Source organism: Macaca fascicularis, chromosome 13, assembly GCF_037993035.2.
Source record: "Macaca fascicularis isolate 582-1 chromosome 13, T2T-MFA8v1.1".
NCBI lineage: Eukaryota > Metazoa > Chordata > Mammalia > Primates > Cercopithecidae > Macaca > Macaca fascicularis.
In genome coordinates, this window is record NC_088387.1 from 95,290,591 (window position 1) to 95,307,740 (window position 17,150).

At 49.9% G+C, this 17,150-nt stretch overlaps 1 protein-coding gene across 7 annotated transcripts in view; it reads right to left on the bottom strand.

Moving 5' to 3' along the window:
- Positions 1 to 3,687: 3,687 nt before the first annotated feature.
- DPYSL5 (dihydropyrimidinase like 5) overlaps positions 3,688 to 17,150 on the bottom strand; it is a 103,106-nt gene continuing 89,643 nt past the window's right edge. For all 7 annotated transcript variants that reach the window (XM_065527276.2, XM_005576337.4, XM_045369610.3 and 4 more), the window contains exons 9-13: positions 13,783 to 13,924; positions 11,870 to 12,012; positions 11,212 to 11,419; positions 9,134 to 9,302; positions 3,688 to 7,126 (exon numbers count right to left, since the gene is read on the bottom strand). In XM_065527276.2, the coding sequence (XP_065383348.1) occupies positions 7,041 to 7,126; positions 9,134 to 9,302; positions 11,212 to 11,419; positions 11,870 to 12,012; positions 13,783 to 13,924 (748 nt within the window). In that variant the 3' untranslated portion in view covers positions 3,688 to 7,040. The remainder of the gene's footprint in view (positions 7,127 to 9,133; positions 9,303 to 11,211; positions 11,420 to 11,869; positions 12,013 to 13,782; positions 13,925 to 17,150) is intronic.

Here is a 17,150-nt window from a genome sequence, read left to right on the forward strand (position 1 = left end):
GGAGGCCGGGTGTGGAGTAGGTGGAAACTCTGCACTATCTGTGCTACTGTAAATCCGACTTTTCTAAAAAATAGTCAATTTAAAAAAAGCTATACAAGGATAGAATGTGTTGCTTTAAATGTAAGGAAACCTTAAAATACAAAGGATCTAATTTATTCAAATATTTTTAAAGGAGGCAGAACTCCCTTGGCTAGAACTGATATACACACACATTACACTAATAACTGTGCATTCAGTTATTGTAGATGACCAGGTAGTGGTAAAGTGAAAATCAGGTGCACTGGAAATTTGAGATTGGAGTGGAGCTGTAAGCAGACCTTCGTTGCACCCTCTAGGAGTTGACTTGTCATCAAGAAAAGACTTGAGGCCAGGTGCAGTGGGTCATGCCTGTAATCCCAGCACTTTGAGAGGCTGGTGGATCGCCTGGGCAACAAAAGGAAACCCAGTCTCTACAAAAAAATACAAAAATTAGCCAGGCGCAGTGGTGCACACCTGTGATCCCAGGTACTCTGGAGGCTGAGGTGGTAGGCTCACCTGACCCCGTAGGTCAAGGCCACAGTGAGCTGTAGTCGCACCACTGCACTCCAGCCTGGGTGACAGAGCAAGACTCTGTCTCAAAAAATAAATAAATAAAATAAAAAAGAAAAGACTCGAAGCTAAAGCCCAGTGAGAGCTTACAACTGGCAAGAGGTATAGAATTAAGAAAATAAAGGTTTTTAAAAAACTAAGTCCATAGTGTTAAAATTTTTGTATTAAGAGGAAATCTGGGCATAGTTGGTATTTTATTTATTTCTATGAGAAATTTTTGGTCTATTAGAGTGAGCATCTCATAATTAACTCAAAACGTGTAACTTGGCCAGGCGTAGTGGCGCACACCTGTAATCCCAGCACTTTGGGAGGCTGAGGAGGGCAGATCACGAGGTCAGGAGTTCGAGACCAGCCTGGCCAACATGGTGAAACCTCATCTCGACTAAAAATACAAAAACTACCCAGTCGTGGTGGTGGGTACCTGTAATCCCAGCTACTTGGGAGGTTGAGTCAGGAGAATTGCTCGAACCCAGGAGGCAGAGGTTGCAGTGAGCCAAGATGGCGCCCTTGCACTCCAGGCCGGGTGACAGACAGAGTAAGACTCTGTCTCGAAAAAAAAAAAATGTGTAACTTAAAACATAATTTTAAGTTGAAATATTGTTTATTCTTAGCATCAAAACAACTAATAAAGTGTTAAACTTAGTATATTTATAAGTTTAATTTATTAGATTGGTAATAATTATTTGGTACTCAGGAAAGGTATTTAAAAGGGAAATAGAATTTTAAATGTAGTTGAAAATGTTGTTAAGGTGTTTAAGTTCATAAATGGAATCAAAGGCACCTTAAAAGCAAGTGATAGAATATGGTAGGCTTATAGCTTTTAATGGAACAATGAGGTCTACGAGGCAAACTGAAAAAGCTTAGAAAAGCATTCCCAGACCTTCCCCACCCTATGGCATCACCAGCTACTGAGACTCATCAAGCCTCCAAGAGCTGTGTGAAGACACAGGGCTTGTCATGCAAACCCCTAAGTCACCACCCACTGTGGAAGGACCCATCTTCCGCATCTCCTATGACGCCATGTCTTGTCTTTCAGCAATGGAAAAATTTTTAACTCCTGGACAGGCACAGTAATAGCCCAATGAATGTATAGGTATATAGAAAGTGACCATGTAGTTTATTATACAAACCAGGACATGTTTGACAGTGAAAGTGGACACTGTTAATAATTATTCTGGGGCAAGGGACTTAAACCAGGATTGCCCTGAGCAAACCAGGACATCTGGTCTCTCTAGGTCTAAATGTATGGTTGTAAATCCACAAGGGAAAGTACATAACTCAGTTTCCATCATAAGACAGTACCGTGTCAGTAAAATGCCAGATCCTTTACTGTTCTACTGGGAAAGCACTAAGAGCCCTTTCAAATGTATGTTGTTACAACACTGTCAAATAGTCCGTTACTAACTTAGGACTCTAAGGTCTACCAGCCCCTACATATCATGAGGTTTCTTCTTCACACCTGGGTGTCATGAGACCCTGTGTCCTCCACTGACTACAAAGCAAGTTTTTTTTTTTTTTTTTTTTTTTTGAGACAAAGTCTCACTCTGTCGCCCAGGCTGGAGTGCAGTGGAGCGATCTCACCGCCACACTTGGCTAATTTTGTGTATTTTAGTAGAGATGGGGTTTCACTATGTTGCCCAGGCTGGTCTTGAACTCCTGACCTCAGGCAATCCTGCCCCTCGGCCTCCCAAAGTGCTAGGATTACAGGCGTGAGCCACCGCGCCTGGCTGACTACAAAGCAATTCTTACTGTTAGTCTATACCGGTGTATAGAGGTCAGTCTGTAATTCTGAGTTAGAAAATAGAATGGGTGGCTGCCTAGCTGCTGACTGGTGTGATTTCTCCAAATCCAGATTCTCATAAATAATCAAGGCTTATTTTAAAGTCTGAGTCTGTGGTCTTTTATTTTTCTACAACTACATACATAAAAAGGCACCCCATGTCTTCCTGGGTATCTTTTATTTTTTCCCTGTAGACTGCCTGATAGATGCCATGTGCCAAATGTGTGGTCATGTTATTGTTTCATCCAAACCCAATGCATTTTTGGTAGTTAATCCAATTCTGGTGTGCTCTCCTGTTGTGGGAAAACAGGGTAACAGACACTTTGCAATACATTGCAGGGACTCGGCATCCATCTCAAGCTGACAAATCCATCTCAACCTTCAAATTTTAAGGTTAAGAAATAAGTACAGTGACCCCATAGCACTAGAAGCCACATATTTTTTTTTTTTTTTTTTTTTTTTAAAGACAGAATTTTGCTCTTGTTGCCCAGGCTGGAGTGCAAATGGTGTGATCTCAGCTCACAGCAACCTCTGCCTCTCGGGTTCAAGTGATTCTCCTGCCTCAGCCTCCCGAGTAGTTGGGATTACAGGCGTGCGCTACCACGCCCGGCTAATTCTGTATTTTTTTTAGTAGAAATGGGGTTTCTCCACGTTGGTCAGGCTGGTCTCGAACTCCTGACCTCAGGTGATCCACCTGCCTTGGCCTCCCAGAGTGCTGGGATTACAGGCGTGAGCCACCACGCCCGGCCTTAGAAGCCACAATTTTACCCTTTAGTGAGAAAGAGTTTAATCAGATAATCCTCCCAACATCTGATGGAGCTCTAGAGAGAAGGCAGAGGGTCTCAACGCAATGGATGGGGTTGAGAGTACAGAGGGCCAACCCCAAAGGCGGGGTTCTGGACAGCCAGAGAGCAGCTGGAAGGTCCTTCAAAGGCACATTGGCCTTGTGATTTTTTTATGAAGCCATCGTTCTATCAGCCAAGGGTTTTGCCGAGTGGAGAGGTGGCTATGGGCTTCCAAAATGGTAGCCAAAATAGGTGACTACAGGTAGATGGAGCAAGTCTAGTTTTTTCCCTTTTGCGCCTAATTCTTCCTCCTAATTATTTCAGATAATTTGGCAACCTTGTCCCTGGAAATCTGGCACCACTGGGGCTCCTGTCTCTCAGAATTAAAAAAAAAATCCAGTTTCTGCACAGCCCACCCAATAGGAGAGACAGATCAAAGCTGCCTTTTCTTAGCAACAGAAGCCTTGCCCAGTCACCATAGAAGAGACCTCTGCCGAACTCCCTCCTCTTTGAAGAAACACAACAGAGTCCAAGTGAGAAGTAGCTACAGTTTAATACAAACCTGCACCAGAACACAACGTGTCGGGCTGTTTAGTTTTTGCCTCAAACGGTGGCCAAAGCACAGGACCGTGTGTCGTCTTGGGGTTGACACAGTCTTAGCACCATGACATTTACAGGGGCGTGGGGAAGTCACCTGGGTGCTGGGGTGCTGGAGGCTCCATCCCGACCCCACGCTGTGCCTGCGCCTCAGCAGCTGGAGGGGGTTTGGGTTTCCTTGTGGTTCTGTGGCTTCTGGGTCAGTATCGGAAAAGCCCTCAGCACGACATCGGCTCGACAGAGACCTACTGTGGACTCCTAGCACTACACACACGCACGCACACGCACACACAGTAGCACAATTTTCTGGCAACTTAACCCCACAAACCTAGAGAGCAGCTAAGGCAAGAACAACAGTATTTATTCAGCAAGTACAAGACCAGTTTGAGAGCTGCATTCAGTGCAACCAGAGACCCTTTCATTCCAACCAGGAGCCAGTGGGGCTGGTGACGAAGCTGGCTGGAGCTCTGCACGGGGCAAGGAGTGCATGGTGGGGGCTGACCGCTCATTCGGCTCCTTGAATCTCTTTCTGATTTCCATCTAGAAGCTCCCGGGCAAAGGGTAGGGCCTATGTAAGGACTGGGGGTGGATGAAGTGGATGGCCTACAGTGGACCACTCCAAGATGTGGTTCCCCGGTGCCACGGGTCACGCATCTGTTGGGCGGAGGCACTCAGAGAAGGTAAAGCTTTCCTAGCCCAAGCAAGGATGCTTTGCCCAGCTGGCCACCACCACTGCTGCTGGGCTCTTTGGCATCTGCCCAAGGCCCATGACCCAGTGAGGGCTGACAGGGATAGAGATGGTGTGCACTGCACCAGGAGGCAGTGTCATGGTTTCCCCTATCCCTGGTGGCTTTTCCAGGCCTGAGTCTTCACCCCTGTTCCAATGGCTGCCACTTGCCACGAGCCCCTTTGCCACCTCTGCTCCCTGACTGACCACCTCTGTCCTCTCAGCCCCTGAGTGAGGAAAGGGGGAGTGAAGGGAGAAGTGAGGGTGTGGATGCAGCTCACACTGCACAGTTAGCCCCCAAAGGGTGACTAGTCCTAGCTCAAACACAGACTGTGCATGAGATTGTTTATAAGAAAGATGAGAAAAAAAAATCTATCTACCTGTGCAAAACAAAGCAGGCTGCCTACCAGGAAAGTAAGTCTTCTTGTTGGTTAAACTCTCAGGTGGGATCTACAATAGATGTCACCCCAGACCTCCTCTCCACAGCTGGGGTAGATAGCCAAGGTTGGAAGGGTGGTCACAGACACTTCTGGGGTCAGAGGGCCTGAACTTTTTGGGCCTGTTTCCTCATCTGTAAAATGGGAAGAATAGTAAGTGCTCCATTGTCATGAGGACCAAGTGAGAGGTCATATATGGAAGTGGTTTGAATACACGAACAGCACTACAGAGATGTGCAGGGGCTGACTTTTTTTTTTTTTTTTTTTTTTTTTGAGATGGAGTCTGGCTCTGTCGCCCGGGCTGGAGTGCAGTGGCGCGATCTCAGCTCACTGCAAGTTCTGCCTCCCGGGTTCACGCCATTCTCCTGCCTCAGCCTCCCGAATAGCTGGGACTACAGGCGCCCGCCACCTCGCCCGGCTAGTTTTTGTATTTTTAGTAGAGACGGGGTTTCACCGTGTTAGCCAGGATGGTCTCGATTTCCTGACCTCATGATCCACCCGCCTTGGCCTCCCAAAGTGCTGGGATTACAGGCATGAGCCACCACGCCCGGCCAGAGACTGACCTTTAACTGAGGGTCCAGAAGCCTCGCACAAGCCTCAGGGGCTGAAATCACATGTGCAACATTAAGTCACTTCCCACGGGGCAGACAAGGCTTAATAAGGGCAGGCGGCCGGGTCACTTCCCAGACCACTGGAGGTGGAAGGAGACACCCGGCCTCTAGTGTTTCCATGGGAACTTCTGGAGGGCCTCAGAAGCAGGGAGGGCCCACCTGGACAGACAGGGGAGAAGATGAGGCCATGAGCCGGCGAGGGCCTGGTGCCAGCCACGGGAGATCACGGCACCTGAGCAGCAATGTGGGTTCGACAGCCAGGTCCTGTGTGCCTGGGGTCTCCCTCCCTGGTGTCTGGCGAGCCCCTCTCCCACTCCTCCTCTCTCAGCAGGCATGAGGCCTCTTGCCAGTCACACAGGAGGAGCACTGAGTCTCTGTCCAGCAGGAAGAAGTTACAGGAAGCCATGTGTGTGTGTGTGTGTGTATGTGTGTGTGTGGTGGGTGGAGATGGGGGGAAGGCAGGGGGAGTGCCGGGAGTTAATGGGGCAGAGAGGGGAAAGGACACCTGCTTCCTGAAGGGCTGGCATCTCTGGGGCTAGCATCCCAGGCCCCCTCTTGGAATGTGGGAAACTAGACAAGGAGGGGAGGGGAGGGGAGGGGGAAAGGGCCTGGGCCTCCGGCAGCCCGGAAGGCCCCAGGCGGGGAGAAGAGAGGCCTGTGACCCCAGCCCCTCCACCGCCCCTGCCCTGTGCTGTCTGGTTGGCGTCGAGTGCAGCGTCTCCTAAGGACCACATCTATTCCTGTTGCTATTCTATGCTAGTGACACAAGCACCGTTATTTTTCACAGGATGCACAAACAAGTCAAACCAAACTACTGCGCAAACCAAACGTGCAAAACCAAACCATTTACACGCGCCGGGCACCAGCCTCGAGCCCCGCCCAGCTACCCTCCTGGACCTGTGACCCCCCGAGGGTGTGGGCGGGGCACAAGAGAAGCTGGCGAGGGGCACCGGGTGTCCAGCCACCCCCATCCCTGCCCCTACACAGGGCCAGAGGTGGGTTGGGGGAGATGGGACGTCCTGGGCATGGCTGGGAAGCTGACACCTGTCTGGCTTGGGAAATGTCACCACAGGGCCTAAGGGGTAGGGGAGGAGGCCTTTACTTTGAAACCACATCTGCTAAAGTGCTCTGGACAACTGGGCAGTCAGCCAGGGGGCAGGGCACTAAAGTCTGGGCTTTCCCAAAGCCAGCGGAGGCAGGAGTGAGAGGAAGGGCTGGCCAGGGCTCTATGCACTGGGCTCTGTGCACAGTGTGGGCTTCCTGGGCCCCAGAAAAGCCCACGGAGGCCAAGGCAGAAAGGACTACAGCAGGAGGAACACATCTCAAAGTGCCTGTTAGAGTTGGCTCGAAGCACAGTGAATCACTTTGCAGACATAGGGAGGGCTCCGCAGGTCCTGGGGCCCCCTTCGGGTGGTGTGCTGCCCAGCCCGGCCTCTCCTGCCCCTGAAGCTGTGGCCGGAGAGTTGCGGACTGGTGGCGGCGGTGTGTCCTCACTCGGGGGGCTGGGCAGTGCCTTTACCAAATGCCACTCGACCTGCCTCCGGGAGGAGCGAGGATCCGAGCTGAAGCTCGCTTTGGAACATGGTCATCGATCTGAGAGCCTGCAGGGAAGGAAGCACAAAGGGTGAGCTGGGCTCTTGTGCCTGCTAACAAACCACAGTCACCCTCTCCTGGAGGCTCACTGTGTGCAGGGCCTGAGTGAATCCTCACAGTCACTCCATCCCATTTTACAGACGAGAAGACCGAGGCTCAGGGAAGTTAAGTGACTTGCCTCGTGTTGCAGTGTGTAACGGCAGAGCCTGGACTTGGACCCAGGTTTTCCTGATTCAGAGCCTACCACTGTGCCAACCTCATTGCCTCACGTCTGGGCCTACAGTCTCTTGTGCATGCAGGCCATCGGCCAGCCTGTTGGCACATGGGCCTTTGTACATATGCCTCAGTGAGTAAGCAAGAGAGAAAAATGAGGGTATGCCATTGTTTTGGAAAATGAAAGAACCACAGCCAAAAAGCCCCGCATCTTGAAATCCCATGACTTAGTTATAAAGGAGGGTCTATACAGAAGGAGAAGGATTGAAAAAACAAAAACAAAAACAAAAACAAACAAAACACAAAGGGATGGAAAAGGAGGGTCTAGTGCCCCGGAGAGCCCAGTGGGACATTCTTCAGCCTGGCCTGCTTAGAACAGACAAGATTTGGGGTGGAGAGGAGGGACAGGCTGCCTGATGTTTGCTGTCTGAGCGGGCGTTCTGGCCAGTCTTGGCTCTCGGGCAGAAGAAGAGGAGGCTGCTGGTCAGCAGGGGCCCTGCAGCTCTGGGGTCTTGGTGCCTCTCGGGTCTGGCTGCAGGAGAAAGGACCCTGCCCCAGCAGCGGTGGGAGTCCACGCCTCCCGGACTGGCAAGACCTAAGTGTGCATAAGCGAGTCTTCCACGCCAGGCTCCCTTTCTGACTCCACTCATGGCCCATCACTGGTGGGAGTAGCAGTGGCCCTCAGGGTAGTGGAGCTATCATCTCAGCAATGAGACTGGTCCTGAGACCAGTGCCCTAAGCAGGGCACACAGGAGCCACGGCAGGTAGGCGCTGCCCCGTTGGCATCCCTCTGGTTTAGCTCTCTGCTCTCACAGCAGGATGTTTTGTGTATGGGGCTTGTCTCCCCCAGTAAACTCCAGGCTGTGGGTGGAAGGACCAGGGTCTTGCACCTCTCGCTGTGCCCATCCTAGCACAGCCCTCACAGAGTGGATGCTTGGTCTCTCTCTGGGCTTATGCTGAAGGCAGCTCACCGGTGCTCAGGGAGATCCAGGGTCCTAGCCCCCTGCAAGTGGTGGTGACAGTTCCCATCTAAGCCGCCTGGAGGCTCGGGGCATCTTACAGCCTCTGCTTGTTCTCCATTGAGGGTCATCATTTATGAGCCTGTGGCTCCCATGGTGTTGGAGGGGGTGGGGAGGAACTGCAGATAGTGGCTTTAAGAACTCGGATGGGACCCCCTAAGAACCTAGAGATTCCGCAGGAGGACTGGGGCCAGGACCCAAGGGACAGAAAGATAAGAGAAAAAATTGGGCATCAAACGTCGAGAGAAAATATTTTACTTAAAGTTAAAAAAAATGTATACAACACAATTCCTGGTAAAAAAAAAAGAAGGTGAAGGTGGGGTAAAGGCGGGAACAGGTATGGGAAGGTCAGAGGAGGAAAATGGGTAGCAGAAAGAGCAGAGAGGCTGCTGAGGAGTGGACTGGGGCAGGCCAGGGGCCAGTGGGTGCAGTCCCGTGAACCACAGACAGGGCTGACTCTTCTGAGCTCAGGGCATCTTTGGAGCACCCATTGTGTGCACAGCCCTCAAGATGTTTCAAGGGACAAAAATATCTGAACTTAGAAACCCTCAGGAGAGCCCCAGGTGGGCCATGGCCTATTAGAGCGGCTGTGCCCAGGGACCAGGACAGCCCTCCTGTCCTCACTAATGTCTGTGTGAGTCTAATATCCAAACCAGCACTTATCCCTGGAAACAGGCAACGGGACGGACAGGACACAAAAGAAAAGCAGGCGTAAGTCCCACTGCCTGGGTGGGCCACTCCTCCCGGCCCCCCGCCCTCCTCCCATGGCCCCCTGACTCTTACCAGAGAGGCTGAAGCTGGATTCATGAAGGTCCCGCATGCCCCCATGCCGGGTGACAGGCCGGGTAGGAGTGTCTGCGAGTGGGGTTCCCATCTCTTTTTTCCCAGGGTGCACGACAACAGCGACATCCCCTAGGTAGGGAGTGCGGTCCACTCCTCTAACCTTTAAAGTCTAGGGAAGGATGGAAGAAGAGCAGAAGCACAGGACAACACCATCAGAACTGACACAACCGTGGCCTCCCTGGGGGCCAGTGGGACATTAGACACTGCCACTCCGCCCAAGACCCAAATCACTGCAAGCGACCAAGGCTTCTTAAACCTTGAGTCCAGGGGTTGCAGTTTCCCCGTACGTCCTAAAGAGCATGTGCATATGTGTGCGTGTGTGCGTGTGTGCATGTGTGTGAATGCACATGTGTGTGTGCGTGCATGTGCACAGGAGAGATACTGGCTTCCCCCAACACTGGTGGAAGCCTTACCAAGGTAGCAGGTAGAATCTGAGGAAGTCAGCTTTAACCAAATTTCTTTTCTTTTTTTTTTTTTTTGAGACAGAGTCTCACTCTGTCACCCAGGCTAGAGTGTGGTGGCGCGATCTTGGCTCACTGAAACCTCTGCCCTTCTAAAGCGATTCCCCTGCCTCAGCCTCCCAAGTAGCTGGGATTATAGGCGCCTGCCACCGCGTGTGACTAATTTTTATATTTTTAGGAGAAACGGGGTTTCACCATCTTGGCCAGCTGGTCTTGAACTCCTGACCTCGTGATCCACCCGCCTCAGTCTCCCAAAGTGCTAGGATTACAGGCGTGAACCACCGCGCCCAACCGGAAATCAACTTTAGAGAGTTCCCTCCCACACAGCACAACATTACCCACCACCTTAGGCTTCCACGAAACTACACCCTTTACCGGTCTGACAACTCGGAGAGAACAGAAGCTAAACACAGCCCCATCTGGAGACCAGAGGCCCCCAGTAGCAACACTAGCTCATTCAGTACTCACAAAGGCAGTAGAGTTAGGAGTCTATATTCTACAACCAGACTGCCAAGTTCCAGTCCCAACTCTGTCACTTGTAAACTGTGTGGCTTTGTGCCACTTACTTTTCTGTGCCCACAATACTAGTATCTACATCAGAGAGTTGCCGGAGAGCAGATGAATTAGTATGTGTAAAGCTGTTCCAACTGCTTTGGCACATGAGAGGCAACATAGGAGTAGGAGCAGTTATTACTACAGAGGTCATTTATGGTCCTACATCGTATTAAAAAGTGCTATTGGGCTGGGCGCAGTGGCTCACGCCTGTAACCCCAGCACTTTAGGAGGCTGAGGCGGGCAGATCACTTGAGCCCAGGAATTTGAAAGCAACCTGAGCAACACGGTTAAACCCCATCCGTCTCTACAAAAAAATAAACATTAGCTGAGTGTGATGAGTGAGAGACCCCGAGTTTGCTTTCGGATTTAGCCCTGTGATCACGAAAGTCACGCTTTCTTCACTCAGGCAGCCCAAGCCTGCGCCCCCACGGCAGACCTGGCAGTGGATTTCTTCGCTCACTGGCCTCTGGGAGGGAAGGGTCCTTAGTTTCTCTGAAAGCTCTGAGCCCTCTCGTGTGGTCTGTGTGCCAGCAGTGTGGGCCTCCCGTGTTCAGGTGCCTGTGCCTCCTGTGCTTCAGACAATGCTTTGCAAATGCCAGCTCTACCCCCACTTGCTTCATCAAGAGTGGGAGGCGGCCAAGCCAAAGCAGTATCTCCAGCCCCCAGCACCTCCTCCAACCCAAGCCTGCTTATCCGGAGGAGCTCAGCGGTCGCACACACTCACATTTCCCATTTGTGCCCTGAGCAACTGAGGACCCCTGCTGCCTGACCACTTAAAATGCCACTTGGTAATCAAAGACGGGGAACACAAATCAGCATCTTCTGACTCTGACTCTAGCGTTCCCTGGCCCTGCCACACACTCCCCTCTCAACGCTGGAGAGAGGGCAATGGAATTGGGTCGAAAACTGGAGTGAACATCTCTTTGAGATTTAAAACAGTCATGGAGGATGTTCCCCGGCAGGGGGCGCCAACACCCCTGCATCTTCCCCCTCCCACCTCACCTTCTCTCTCTGGACCAGCTTCTTGTAGACAGTGTCTGGGAAGGACCTCAGGGGACAGAACTTGCCGGTGCCCTCGGCGCACATGAAGACGCCGTTCTCATACACGACGCGCCCCCGGCTGATGGTGACCAGTGGCACGCCGTGGCAGCGCATGTTCTCGTACAGGTTGAAGTCTCCTCCCTGGACCTGCGTGCTGGCTGAGATGGTCCTGGTGGGGAGGCAATGGCGGGAGAGAAAGCGCTGAGGACATGTCAAAATGTCACAGCTCCATGGGAGGGGTGAACCCCAAAGGCTGGTTGTTATGGGCTGAATTGGCTTCCTTCAAAATTTTTCCGCTGAAATCCTAACACCCAGAACCTCAGAACATGGCCCTATTTGGGGCCTTTAATGTAATAATTAAGGTAAAGTGAGGTCATATAGGTGGGCCCTAATCCAATCTGACCAGTGTCCTTATAAGAAGAGGAGACAGACACACCAGACATGTGTGACACAGAAGAAAGACTGTGTGAAGATGGAGGGAGAAGACGGCCAACTATAAGCCAGGGCCATATTTTGTGCTAGAAATAGTGCAAAGTTATATGCTTTTGGAGATTGGTAATGCAAGTCCTCTTCAACACCCCGAGCCCCTCTAGCCCTGGAGATGAGCAACAAACTTTACTTTGTGGCTTCTGGGTCCCACACCACCACATCAGCATCGGCTCCGGGGATGATGCGGCCCTTGCGGGGATACAGGTTCAGAAGCTTAGCCGCGTTGGAACTGGTAACGGCCACAAAACGGTTCTCATCCATCTTTCCTCCAACCTGAAATGTTGCAGAAAGTGTCAAGTCAACCAGGCTCTGGGGGTGGGCTTCAAACCCTTGGTTACCTTTGATGCTGGCCCATGGACTTTGGGCTTAGGTGGTTAGAACAGTGGTCACAAGGGGACAAAGCCGTAAGCACCATCTCAGATGAGCCAGCCTGCTTGGCTGGGTCCCAGGTGCTCACTTATTCCTTTCTCCCTTCATCCAGCAACTATGGTGAGTGGCTGTGCTTCCATTCAGGCTGCCTGCCCGGGGCAAATCTGCCTCCTGTTTGTAAAACCAACTCTGCTCATGTGCCCACACGGATGAGTCAGGAATCTCCCTTCATCTACTAAGGGTGATATTTTCAAAGGGTTATATACTCAAGAGCGTATAAAACATCTTATTGTCCCACCCATGAGAGTACTATGGACTCTCTTCAAGGGGATTTCCTGAGCCATCTCCTTGGCCTTCCATGAGCTTAGTCTTGAGAACTTCAGATCTCTTTGGGGCTCATACTATTTTGAATCTAATCTGAGATAGATCAAGACCAAAAATACTTACTCTTCATGTGCAGAACAGGTGGTATTCAAATGAAGTCCCAGTTCTTATCTTTTTTGAAATCAATTAGACAAAATATATCAAATCAAGAGCCTTAAAACTGTTCATATCCCTTGGCCTAAAAATCCACTTCTAGGATGCTGTCTTAAGGAAATAATCAGAAATAATAATCAGAGGCCTGGCACGGTGGCTCATGCCTGTAATCCCAGCACTTTGGGAGGCTGAGGCGGGCGGATCGTGAGGTCAAGAGATCGAGATCATCCTGACTAACCAACATGGTGAAACCCCGTCTCTACAAAAAATACAAAAATTAGCTGGGTGTAGTGGCACAGGCCTGTAGTCCCAGCTACTCGGGAGGCTGAGGCAGGAGAACCACTTGAACCCAGGAGGCGGAGGCTGCAGTGAAATGAGATAGCGCCATTGCACTCCAGCCTGGGCGACAGAGCGAGACTCCGTCTCAAAAAAAAAAAGAAATAATAATCAGAAATGCTGACACACACACTCATGAACAAAGAAGTTCTCCACAGCATTATTTGTAAGTGCAAAAATTAGAAACAGTGAAAAGTCCCAAACATCAGGGAAGGATTAAATAAAGTATGGTACTTTCATTGGAGAAAATATCATTCAGCCATGAAGAAAGATGCTTTTAAAGAATTGTTACTGATATAGGGAGACACTCAGGGTATAGTGTTATATGAAGAAAAAAATCCTGGTTAGTATAGCAGTTGGTAAAAGAAAAAAAAAATATGAAGCCAGTTATTAAAATAATGTGTAGCTGGGTGTGGTGGCTCACACCTATAATCGCAGCACTTAGGGAGGCAGAGGTGGAAGGATAGCTTGAGCCCAGGAGTTCAAGACCTGCCTGGGCAACGTAGCAAAAAAGGAAAAAAAAAAAAAAAAAAAGTACAGTACATGCACAGAACTAGAAAGAAATACACTACAATGTTAATAGTAGTTTAATTTTTAGGCATGGAATTAAAGGGATTTTTTTTTTCTTATACTTTTCTGTATTTTCCAAATTTCCATAATAGATCTTACTACCTTTCTAATCGGGGGAAAGACCTTTTGTGTTTTGTTCTTGAGTGAAACAAAGAGCTGGGATTGAACCAGCCCTTCTAAGAACATTCTTTGACAGGATCTGAGGAGTGAAAACTCTTACTGGGATTAGAGTGGGGATGAAGCGGGGATTAGGGCAGGGATCTGATCGGGGCGGGGCTCTAGCAATCGTACCACTCCTCTCTCCCAGATGACGCTCATGCGGTCCTGCACGCCACTCACTCCATGTGGGATCTTGGTGAAGTCTTCCTTGCCCATAGCTTTCTGTTTTGTGGTGAAAGGCCGGTGATCTGATGCCACGATGTTCAGAGTGTCACTGGGTAGAGAAAAAGAGGTGACCAGTAAGGGGAGGGGAGGGGAGGAACCTAGAGGGTGGGGATAGATATAGGGAAAATCCTCAGTGTGGGAACCAGGCAAAGCTGACTCCAAGTTCAGCTCTGCTGCTTAGGCCATGTGGCCTCTCATGAGTTACTTCATCTATGTGAACCTCAGTTTACCCATCCACAGAATGAGTGTGGCACAGTCTGTCTGTGTCACAGGTGACTTCAGTGAGATCCTTGGGATGGCAATGTTTAAGAGTGAAGAAAGCAGAGAAAAGCCGAACTTAGAGTCTAGCTGAAGTGAGATGGTGGAGGTGGTTCTACTCTCATGGAATTGTATGCCGATTCCCTCTCATCAGCTCTCCAACCCCACCTGCTGACAAGCATTCGCAAGGTCAGTGTTAAGCTTTGTTGAATAACTTGGACTCATAGCCTTCCTTGGGTGTGGGGATTCTAATGGACCAGAAGGGGAAGGAGGGACGAGCTAGAAGCCTGACTTAATAGACCGAGAGTGGTATGCAAGTCACTCAGTTCTTCCTCAATGCTGTTCATGACTACGGTCCTCACACATATATTAAGGCTGTCCTTGGGCCAAGTGCTCATGCCTGTAATCCCAGCACTTTGGGAGGCTGAGGCAGGTGGATCACTGGAGGCCACGAGTTCGAGATCAGCCTGGGCTACATGGTGAAACCCTGTATCTACTAAAAATACAAAAAAATTAGCCGAGCGTAGTGGTGGGCGCCTGTAATCCCAGCTACTCCGGAGGCTGAGGTCAGAGAATTGCTTGAACCCGGGAGGTAGAGGCTGCAGTGAGCCAAGATCGCCCCACTGCACTCCAGCCTGGGGGACAGAGGGAGACTCTGTCTGAAAAGAAGAAAAAACAAAGCCATCCTCTATCCAAGGCTGTGGGTGGCTAAGGCACAGGCAGGCCTTCGAGGGGCTACTGGGCCAGAGAAGATGTAGGGAAGAACAGGGAGAGAGGGCTCATGGCAGCAGATCCTCTGCCCAGTGAGGGAGGCAGGCAACTGGCCCGGATTCAGAGATCTCTGCCCGGATTCAGAGATCTCTGCAGGCCAAGGGCTCAGAGACAGTGAGGGGCGGAGGAGAGAGAATGTCCACGCAAACCACGCCAGGGCAACCTCAGGAGGAAATGGCTTTGGGGGGGCAGGGAAAGGCCTGGCTGGAGCAGGGGGGTCAGGTGGGGGAAGGAGATGACTGCTGGGACCACACTGCGGGTGCCCTGAAAGTCAGGGGCAGTGGTTCCATTGTACTCTGTAGGAGGCCCCAGAGCCTTGTGAGTGCCCGTGGGCCATCTAAGATGCCCACTCCAGGAGACTCCAGGGGCAGAAAGCATTATCTGACCTGGTGAGGAAGCATATTCTTAAGGCTCTCAGACAATGGCCAGTTAGCTACAGAGGGCTGTCTCCACAGGGGACTTGGCAGGGCTCATCAGTCTCAGTTCCCACCCAATGACTAATGTCTTTGGCCAAACCCGCGGTGAAGATGGCTCGCTCTTCCCTGGGCCAAAGAGGCTGCTCTGGCCCTTGCAGAGACTCTTTGCAAGAGATTCTCCCGCAGAGCCCCAAGGCTCCCCACACTCTCTGGACCTGCAGAAGCCCCCACAGATGAATGGAATCTTTAGGGTTTCCTTTCTCCTGAGGGGCCCTCTGGATCCCTGAGCAGGGCTCAGGGCAGAAGATGCCCATTGCAGTCATGAAGGGCAGGTCAGGGACCCTGAGAGCAACAGGCTCAACTCCTGCTCTTTAACCAGCAAGTCTTCCTGAGCACCCAGCTTTCTGAAAAGGCTCCTACACAAAGGTGCCCACTAGGCAGCCGTGAATGACGGTAGTTACATTCTAGGAGGCCCTCTGAGCTCTCTCAGTGCTGCCCTGAATCTGGAAGATAGGAAGCCCCCATCCAAACCATTTAAAGTTTAAAACATGACTGGCTTTGCCAAATACTTTAAAATTTTATATGATCAAATGAAAAAATTTCTAAGAAGCCAGATTTTAGGCCAGGCACAGTGGCTCACGCCTGTAATCCTAGCATTTTGGGAGGCCGAGGTGGGTGGATCAGTTGAGGTAAGGAGTTTGAGGCCAGCCTGGGTAACATGATGAAAAAATACAAAAAATACAAAAATTAGGCTGGGCACGGTGGTGCAGGGTGGCTCACGCCTGTAATCCCAGCACTTTGGGAGGCTGCACTCCAGCCTGGGAGAAAGAGTGAGACCCTGGCTCATAAAACAAACAAACAAACAAACAAACGAAAAACTAGTCAGGCGTGGTGCTGCACATGTGTAGTCCCAGCTACTCAGGAGGTTGTACCTCTCCTTTCCAGCCTGAGTGACAGAGCCAGACCCTTTCTAAAAAAAAAAAAAAAAAAAAAGCCAGGTTTTAAATAAAGGACAAATCGTTATATCTATAGATTGAACTTTTTTTATTCCTTTACAGCCTAACAAATCACAAATCACATCCTAAAGTAGATAATTATGAAATAGCTCATATTTTCTTATGGGAATAATAATTGGTGTCTGGATTTTCTGTCAAGTATTTTGCATCATATAAATTATAACCAATAATGTATTACAAAAGCAAAATTATAGTCATCATCAATTTCTATAAATAATTAAAATATTAAAATTATGCTCCAAATCCTATAAAGTAGCACCCATTTACAATATGCACTGATTAAAAAGGGATTCAGACTATTCTCATAACACAAAAACTACATTTCTACTTAAATAAATAGAATCAATTTAAATAATTAAAATACATTTGACAAAGTAAGCTAGATGTAAAAACTTAAATTATTCAATGATACTTATTCCCCCCAGTCTATTTGAATTTGTGTGGGTTTGGGTGCTGTAATTTGGGTGGGTTGAGGCACTTATTATCTTTTTTGTTCTTTCAGTAAATTTGCTTGTAGCAAGCAGGGGTGTTTCAAAAGATTCTTGACCTTGGAACCAAGCCCACATTATTATACTGGAGTCTTGGTAATTGTTTCTTTTATTGTATTGCTGCTGATGAAAAGGAGGTTGATTCGTCTCAAAACAAGCTTTTTTTCTTTTTTTTTTTTTAATGAAGTCTTGCTCTTGTTGCCCAGGCTGGAGTGCAGTGGCGCGATCTCGGCTCACTGCAACCTCCGCCTCCTGGGTTCCAGCAATTCTCCTGCCTCAGCCTCTGGAGTAGCTGGGATTACAGACATGAGCCACCATGCCCAGCT